The sequence below is a fragment of the Hyperolius riggenbachi genome, chromosome 1, assembly GCF_040937935.1.
Source record: "Hyperolius riggenbachi isolate aHypRig1 chromosome 1, aHypRig1.pri, whole genome shotgun sequence".
NCBI lineage: Eukaryota > Metazoa > Chordata > Amphibia > Anura > Hyperoliidae > Hyperolius > Hyperolius riggenbachi.
Window position 1 is genome coordinate 254,463,151 of NC_090646.1, and position 10,014 is coordinate 254,473,164.

The window sequence follows — 10,014 nt, forward strand, 5'->3', positions numbered from 1 at the left end:
AATACTAGATGTTTAGAGTCTTCCTTAGGCAAGCATAGATTTGGAGGAACCAGTGCTACAGTTGGAGAGACAGCAAGTTCAGCCATGACTGCATTTAAGGGGGCCCAGAAAAGTCTGTGGGATTCTGACTGTGGCTCTGGGTGAGTCATAGCCAACATATACGGTACATGGCTATGATCGCAGGACCCACAACAACTCATTGCACAGTGATTTACCTTGCTAGCTGTTGAATTTAACAATGTAAATCAGGGTGAGGTGAAGGTTTACATTGAGCAAACTTTGACTAAATAACTTATAAAATATTGCAAAACTAAACAATTGTATTATTTAAGGAGAACCTGAAATTACAGGAATACTGAGGTTGTCATCCTTATTCCCTTATAAAGCATGTTGTCTGGCTGACATGCTTAGCTTTTGGCTTCAGTTGTTTTTGAGTCACACACCTGCAACAAGCATGCGGTCAGTGGAGTCAGACCAGAGTCAAAGCATCTGATCTGCATGCTCATATTGGGCCAGTGCAAGTAAACCTGAAGCAAAAATAAATGTAACAGCTATAGCTACCTGCTTATTCGTTAGGTCAACAGACACTCGCCTTCCTTGTGGTGAGCATTCTCTCTGTGCTGCAGTTGTACCCTAATTTCTGTCTACTCCTTGCACTGTCTTCCTGCTCGCTCCCCATGACTGTCTGTAGCAGCCACAGCTCAGGAGAGCACAGGGCATACTAATGTTTCTGAACTGCTCATGTCTAGGATGCTGTTGGTAGTGATTGTGGTGCACAGCTGCTTAGGTGTGCGATCCACATGGGCGTGCAGAGTGAACAGCAAACGTCACAAGTGTCCCATTTGTGGCGAGACAGCCACGATTTGGGGGGTCTGGTCCCGGGTCCCGCTTAACCCCCACTCCTGTCCCGTGCTCTTCTGCATCAGCCAATTAGTCAGGAGCGCTGGAGTCAGGGATGTGAAGGAGGGGGGCCCGACTTCATTCATCCCTCCATCTCCAAGGGCGTCCATCCTGGGTCTCCTTTCTGTTGTAGATCGCAGGTGAAAGAAATAAAGGATGGGTCAGCACCCCCAAATAATTTATAGCTCTTTTATAATGTTGAGGTAGCAGGGACAGATGCTATTTCGGGCTGAAAAGCCCTTTTTCAAACTGCTTCAAACCACATGGTGTGCTGTGGTTTGAAGCAGTTTGAAAAGGGCTTTTCAGCCGAAACAGCGTCTGTCACTGCTACCTCAACATTATTAAAGAGCTATAAATTATTTGGTGGTGCCGACCCATCCTTTATTTCATGCACTGTGTGCCCCAAGAGGTACTGGGGCAGAGGTCTTGGCACACCACCCCCTACATCGGTGCTCCATATCTGAATGGTTACAGTAGATCGCAGGTGAGTGGTGTGGCTTCAGTGTATCTCACCTGCACCCAGCGATGTCCCCTCCTTCCAGCCGGCTTCACACTACTTCCTGTTCTCTGCATGTCGCGTGATTACATAGACGGGACTTGCAGAGAGCGGCCAGCTGGAACTGATGAAGATGGACGGAGGGGACATTGTGCTTGCAGGTTAGATTCAGATGCCATGTTACTGGAAAGTGTCAGGAAAGTTTTATGGAGCCTTCCAGGCTCTGTCTCCTGTTTTCTCGTCCCTGCTGCCCCTGCACAAGATAAGCAGACAGGCTGCTATGTTTATCTGATGGGGATGGTATGTGTCCCTCACAAATAGTCTAGGGAGAGATTTCACAACTTGGTGCTAAGCACAGGCTTGATGGGAATCACTGCCTCCTATATGTCATTTGCTAGTTTCTCTATCATTTCTGACATTGTCACTTGTGACCTCTGCTTTCTTGGATCATCTACCTATAAATCCTTGTTCAATGACTTTTTAATCCCAAAACATACTTTGAAATCAATGCCCACACACTTGTTGTTGCTCTACCATAGCTCCCAACTGTCCCCCTTTTGGAGGGACAGTCCCTATTTCTTCCTTGTTTGTCCCTCTTTTAGGACTGATGTACAGATCTATGTAAATATATGTAGTTTTCTGCTGGAAAAAAAATGTTTAATTGACTAACTAAACATTATCCCCATACTTTAAATTTATATAATTCTTATTTTCTAATGTTAATTGGAAGGATAATGAGCCAGGATAGAAAGGACCAGTGTGGTTTGAATTGAATAAAATAATATACCTATGAAATCATTACATTATGCATGACTAGGGGTGTATTGGGGGTGTGATTAGGGGTGTGGCTTAAGTGTCCCTCTTTCTAATCTCAAAAAGTTGGGCGATATGACCGTGCATGCACATACAGCAGCAGTAGGCCGGGACAAGAAGAGGCTACTAAGGCTTCAATTCATCAAGGGCTGTTGGATAACAATAACCAAGTCCTTAAAATACCGCATTCGGTATTTTACACTTGTGTATGCTAATTCATCAATATTTCCACACATGTGGTAGATGTTCGTTAAAGAGAAACTCCAACCAAGAATTGAACTTTATCCCAATCAGTAGCTGATACCCCCTTTTACATGAGAAATATATTGCTTTTCACAAACAGACCATCAGGGGGCGCTGTATGACTGATTTTGTGCTGAAACCCCTCCCACAAGAAGCTCTGAGGACCGCGGTACTTTTGGCAGTTTGTTACAATGTAACAAGGTTCACAGACAGGAATTAGCTGTTTACAGCTGTCTCTAACAGCCAAAACAGCATGCAGCAGCTAGATAACCTGCCCACAGTAAAAATGTCACCATGTAATAAATGTCAGAATGTAAATCGGGGAGACTAAAGATTTTACAATGAGCAAACACTGACTAAATCATTTATACATAATTATTGTAAAAATGAAGCACTTTTTTTTATTACATTATTTTCACTGGGGTTCCTCTTTAAAGGAATACTATCGATACCCAAGTGTTCTAAAATGACAGTGTGCAAATAATGTCTAAGTAGCTGTGTAAACATTTTCCTACTTTTCATGTTAAATATCAGAGGCAAAAACTGTAATTTATTTAGGGTAGGATTTAGCTATATTGGGACAAATCAATTGCAGAAGGGGTGTCTGCTTCAATGCACAGCCAGAGTTGCAGATCAGACTACAGAAAGCAAATATCAAACATATCAAACTCTGAAAGCAAAACCAGTTTGAAAAGCTGTGACAATTAGTTACATTTCCTCTGCTCTCTTTAGACACCTCAGTCACAAACACAGGACACATGATCTGCAGCTGTTGGGAGCTCTCTTCTCTGTCACACACAGAGCTACACAATAGAGTTAACTGATCAAGTGTGAGGGGAATTTCCCCTCTCCTCATGGCTCAATCAGCCGTCAGTTTTGACGTCAGTAAACTTTGAAAGTATTTTGCTAACAGTAAACAAAGAAGTTGCTACTAAAATGTATACACCAGTACTTAGCAGCACTTCCCAAACAATTCCTGTGTCAATTGAAAAAAATATGTGAATCGATAGTATTCCTTTAAGTTACTGAAGAGGTCCGTGCAGTGAGGGCATTACAATAGGAAAGAGGCAGCACCGACATCCCTATAGATGTGCATGTTATACATGTTATACTGCCTCTGCTCTTGCTGAATCTGTCTCATTAGTCTTAACTTTCTTTTTACTTGCCACAGCTTAGATGAACTGCTGAGAAACATTACACATTCCCTGCTTAGGTAATTTTGCCACGAGCTCCCACTTGCATCTCTGCATATTCAAACAGGCACTCAAGGGGTTGCACTACCGAAGCGTGCCTGGAAAATATATTTTATTCTTTTCTCTCTGCTCGCTGCCTGGGGGGTCTGTTCCACCCGAGAAGCCTGGCCAACCTATCAGCGGCACTTGCAGGGGACGTTTCTATTAGCTGCCTGCTCCTGTCAAACATGGAGACATCATCACTAAAGGCATTCCAAGCTTGTTATCAACAGGGGAGAGCTGGAGATAATCACCGCACATGTTATCGACTGCTGTAACCTTGATGAATTGACATTTGCTGACATTTTACTGACATGTGTTGAGGTAATCACTGAACAAGTCGGTAATTATCTCACTGCTCGGGAATGTCAGCTTTTCATGAGGTAACTGCTTTGATTAATTGACATTTTACTAAGTGCTCTGTAAAGTCAGCTGTTTAAAGCATTAGCAAATGCTTGATGAATTGAAGCCATGATGTCTGATAACATAAAGAATAAGCATGTAGCTATAACATTTACATATATTTTTGCTTCAGGTACACATTCAAGTATTGGAGAGAGCATCAGCACAGAAGTCAGGCAATTGGCGCTGTGTGTTTATTAGAAAATGAAAATAGCAGCCTCTGTATTCCTATCTCCCCAGGTTCCCTTTAAGTTACATTCAGTGAAATTCCTCCTTAAAATACTGTTTTGTTTTTCTTTTTTTTTAAGAAAGGAGAACGCCATCAACATAGGACAACATAGACTGCTTAAAATTAGGCAGAGCACAGGTCTTCAGTAGAAGAACATGGGAAGCATAAGATGGCATTCCTTTCTGCAGTTCTTCATGGCTTGTGCAAGCATAGCCACTATACATCTTTGTTGGGATCTACTTATAAAGCTGCATGATGTGTCACTCACTTCCTCCTTTCTTCACCTTCTCTCCCCAGTTCTAACATCTGAGCTGTGTATGACATACTAATGTACTGAACATTATATCATAATGCAGCTCATCCCAAACTGCTACATACGTCAAACTGTGACCTGCCAGAGCAACCTTACACTCCTCAGATTATCACTAACCTTACTGTGTAATGTTATGCTGGACCACAGAATAAGCGGGAACAGTAAATTCGGGCGCCTGAGGCTAGTGGACAAATCGGGCGCCGCCATTCACTCCTATAATAAATATCGTTTAATGGGCGCCCGATAGGAAAAAAGGGCGCCGGAGAAAAATAACGTTTTAAAAGCGGCGCCCGGAGACTTAATGTTTTATTACTGTTTCTCATGATTACACATTATTTAATGATTTATACATTTTTAAATTTTATTTTTAAACGAAAAACAGTACAATATTTTTTTTAAACATTATTTTTAAACGAAAAACAGTACATTTTTTTTACATTATTTTTAAACGAAAAAACTAACAGGGGGGTCTTAGGTTTAGGCACCAACAGGGGGGTCTTAGGTTTAGGCACCAACAGGGGGGTCTTAGGTTTAGGCACCAACAGGGGGGTCTTAGGTTTAGGCACCAACAGGGGGGTCTTAGGTTTAGGCACCAACAGGGGGTCTTAGGTTTAGGCACCAACAGGGGGGTCTTAGGTTTAGGCACTAACAGGGGGGTCTTAGGTTTAGGCACCAACAGGGGGGTCTTAGGTTTAGGCACCAACAGGGGGGTCTTAGGTTTAGGCACCAACAGGGGGGTCTTAGGTTTAGGCACTAACAGGGGGGTCTAGGGGTTAGGGGTAGGTACAGGGAGGGTTACTTAGGCACCAACAGGGGGGGTCTTAGGTTTAGGCATCAACAGGGGGGTCTAGGGGTTAGGGGTAGGTACAGGGAGGGTTACTTAGTAATTTTTTTTAAAACGTTATTATACGTTTCACTATTTAAACGAAAGATTAACGTTTTTACAATTGCCGATTTAATGCACATTATTTAATGATTTATAACTTTATAAAACATTAATTTTAAACGAAATACAGTACAATACATTTTTAAACGTTATCCATGCTTATCGTTAAAAACCCGGCGCCCTTTTTTCCCAGCGCCCCTTTTTAACGTACGCAGAATAAGCTGTTACCTAAGCATGGGACTGAACTGTGTAAGACAGAACCAGTTTCACTGGTAACATCCTCACCTTTGGCCTGAATGGTGCAGATGACAACTGGGTGAGGCAGTGATGTCGTGGCAGGTAGGGGAATAGGTAGCATAGCTTATCTGCACACTTACCATGGCTTGTACTCCATATTAGACATATAGTATATCAAAAAAGGTATGAGGCCCAGTGCACACCGAGCGGTTTTTGGAGCGATCCGCCGGCTGCATCCGCCTCTAAAAACGCTTGTCTAATGTATTGCAATGGGATGGTGCACACCGGCGGTTTGCGGTTTTTGCCAAGCCGCAAACGCGCCTCCTGCTGCGCGTTTGCGGTTTTTGGAAGCGTTTCATCCTCAATGTAAAGTATAGGAAGAACGCAAACCGCTCTGAAAAACGCTAGTTCAGAGCGGTTTGCCAGGCATTTTTGTTACAGAAGCTGTTCAGTAACAGCTTTTACTGTAACAATATGTGTAATCTGCTACACAAAAACGCACCCAAAACCGCTAGGCATGTTTAGAAAACCTCTCTAAACATACCTAGAATCGCTCTGAAATCAGCTCCCAAAACCGCTAGCGTATTGCGGATCTGCTAGCGGTTTTGGTGTGCACTGGGCCTTAGTCAGCATTGTAAAAGTTCATCAATACAGACGTATTTGTATGCTATGCAATGTGCAGTATTTTGAATATGCAAGACCCTCTAAATATTAATGAATATTTTAAGTACTGACAAGAGGTCAATGACGTGCTAATTTTTCTACCTGGCATACAATAATTTTTTTTAAAACACATGTATTGGCATAGATCCAAAAATATGTTGTACTGGAAATCATGTGAAAGTGAAGTATTACATATCGTAGATAATCAATGGTGGATGACAGAAAAGACAACACGCAAAACAATATAACTTTACAATAGTAGAGTTTGCATATTCCCTCTGTAAAGCCTCATACACGCTTAACAGCGGTCTTTTATGCAGCACAATTATCATAACAACTGATAAGACTGCTAAGACGTCAATACAACAGTTGGATTGACGTCTTATCAGTTGTGTGAACAATAGAAAACAACTTTTTTGGGTTGTTTCAACTTGTTTCACAACAAAAGTTGTTTGATAATTGGGCTGCATAAAAGACTGCTGTTGAGCGTGTGTATGGGGCTTAAAGGCGCGTACACACGCTATTACGGACGTAAATGACGGGTACCTCAGACCCTCCGGCTGGGCGGACATTCAGCTGACAGTAGCACGTGTGTACGCGCTGTCGGCAGACTGATTAGGCTGTTTCTGAATGATCCGCTCACCGCATCGTTCAGAAACAGCCTTAGCAGTCAGCCAACAGCGCGTACACACGTGCTACTGTCGGCTGAAAGTCTGCCCAGCGGGAGGGTCTGACGGACCTGTTGTTTGCGGTGGCTAGTTCACATTAGATAACAGGTGCGTGAGCCCAATTTCGTGCACGTGTTATGACCTACAGCATGACATCAGGAAGTTGCGGTTTGACAATGATCAGCGGCGCTAGTTCTAATTTACCTGACAGGAAAACGCCGGCGCTGGACAATGAAAAGCTCCCAGATACGTTACAATGTAATGCTCTGGAACACTTTGTCTAACGTAAAAGGTAACAAGAAAGTCAAATAGACTTTCATGTTAGCTTTCTAACCGCATCCTAGGGGCCTTTCGTCAAAACGGACGGAACAGTTCCTAGTGTGAACAAGCCCTAAAGGCTCATACACACATGCAATTTTTCGACCCAGCTGTCGTCCAAACTTGGTCTGTTGTTGGACGAAAGTTGGGCGTGTGTAGGCGTGACATACAACTAGATGAGTGACTGATAGCTGCCAGTTTGCCCAATACAACCGGCTGATCAACTCACACTACTGGGATGGCCACATGTGTACAAGTCGTTTGAACTTGCACTTGTTTTGAATGCAGTCTGTTGTCCCACTTGCATGCGCAGTATGCGAATGAGGTGGTCATTTAGTTGGTTGGTGCATGGAAAATACAAGTCGTGCAATCGCATGTTTGTGCTGTCGGTTATGTTGTCAGGTTGGTCATGATTCTATGGACATCTAGAGCCACTAGAATTTGAAGCGTCCCAAACGATTTTCACAGGTTCATGTTCACCCATGATACTTCCTGATCATGCAAAGCTGAATACCTTAAAATATATTCTGCTTTAAGAAGGCTCTTGTACTTGGCATAGTTTTTTTCACTAATTGAGCTTTTTCATTCTGTTTAGCTTGCTGTTTTTAGATTTCCATGAGGGTGTACACTTGACAGGATTACATGAATTTTCCCACAGTGCAAATTCACATTAAAACTGACAGCCTGTGTAAATCAAGGTTGTCGTGTGGCAATTTTGCTATTACTTACTGTATGACTACCATGTAGCACACATTGTGCAATTAGCATAGCACGTTACCCAAGCACTGCCTGTGTTATCTAGTTAATACGGGATGAGTAATTGTGCAACACAGGCTACGTAGTCAGCATAAGTAACTGTGCATGCCAACGTTACTGATATTCAGTAAATATGGTCCTAGCCCCTGCAGTTTTATCAGAATGGACAGCGGATAACAACAGATGTAGCAAATTAAGCATTGACTGTCTATGGGCCTGATTCACAAAGCGGTGATAACTCAGTTATCACGCCTAAAAGACTTTAGGCGTGATAACCTTTGCACTAGCAAAGTTATCACCGCTTTGTGCTCTAACTCGCGCGAAGCTCCCGCGCGCAAAGTTTTGTGCGCGTATGCGCGCGCGCAAAGTCCCATAGGGCTTAATGGGCACTTCGCGCGAAGCACGGTGCGCTGCGCGCGTAGCGCACCGCGCTATGCGCGCAAAACTTTGCGCGCGGGATTTTGCGCGAATACCTTCAGATCACGCCTAAACTAAGTTTAGGCGTGATAAAGGGCTTTTCACAGGCGTGCAAAGTGTTTGCACCGCTTTGTGAATCAGGCCCAATGCGTCACTAGATAGCATTCCCTTTTTTACGTATCTGTGTTGGTTCTGCAATAGACTATCCTGATAGGTACAGTTTCCTGTGATGGTTCACTGCATTATGAGATGAATGACACGCATCTGTTCCGAAGTGGGAGCGGACCCTGCAACACACCATAGTGCATCCCGGTACAGCGTATCTGTAGAATGTGGACAACTTACTGCTCAGGATGAGTCCACTGTAGAGTGAACCAAGGCTAACTTGTAGCCATTGATAATGTATTGCTCAAAACATTTTACTTTTGTGTCATGGTAAACCTTTTTAAACTGTTCTGTCCATCAGGCATACCTCCTATGGAAGACTACGCGAAGACCCGGATTATGGCACCCTTGGAAATTACAACAATCCCTTATATGATGACTCTTGAAGGAAGAATTTGTTTGTGAAGAAGAAACAATATCTGCTGTCTGTTGTACTGTTGTGCTGGGTCACTCCAACAAAACGCTTCACCCTTCAATTCTCAGGCCTGCTGAACTGTATGTCCGCTGTGCATTGAACAAAAACATGAACATGAACTGAAAACCAAAGTAAGATGTATGTATTATGTAACAACAACCAAGACTAATCATCAATAGCCATCCATTATTCAACACTGTCCCTAGCAATCACCTACAGCATATATCATAAACTATACACTCTCTAATATTAATAGCAAAGGGCCTTCTTTCCAGATGAAGACATATTGATTCTGTATTTTCTTATTAAATTGTAATTTTGCACAAATAAAGGATCTTTTAATTTATTACATTATTTTTGCAAACCTGAGCATTTGAAAAGCACTTTGCGGAATGTTCGAATTAGAATAAGAAACGTAAATAAATTAATGTCACGTTATTTATAAACCTTATGTAGCATTTACTATAAACTGTCAAACAACAGTGATCTACATTTATTACAATGCAAATATCGATACTAAAATATGTTTGGTATGGATTAGCTATTCTATGGTGGCTTACGGATGGATATTTTGTAAAAAATTTTCCTGCTAACTTTGTTGAATGTGTATAGGTTATAGGGATAAGTATACAGTTAAGTCTATGTCGTGCCCACATTTAAATTAACCTTTTTTTCTGGCTAAAAGTCATGTGCCAAACACATATGGAATCCATAGCACTGGACTAGTCGTCAGGCATGTAGAAGAGAGAGCATAAGGCCGAAGCAGAGGAAACCCCCTGTACTCAGGGTCTGGAACAGAACTGGATCATCCATAAGGCAATTTAGGCAGGTGCCTAGGGCCTATTGGGTGTCCTGGGGCCT

General features: G+C 42.6%; 1 protein-coding gene across 1 annotated transcript in view; it reads left to right on the top strand.

Moving 5' to 3' along the window:
* The window catches only part of PARM1 (prostate androgen-regulated mucin-like protein 1), a 120,846-nt gene extending 111,247 nt beyond the window's left edge, over positions 1-9,599 (top strand). Inside the window, exon 4 of the mRNA XM_068232940.1 lies at positions 9,040-9,599. Within this exon, the coding sequence (XP_068089041.1) occupies positions 9,040-9,124 (85 nt within the window). The 3' untranslated portion in view covers positions 9,125-9,599. The remainder of the gene's footprint in view (positions 1-9,039) is intronic.
* Positions 9,600-10,014: the final 415 nt, after the last annotated feature.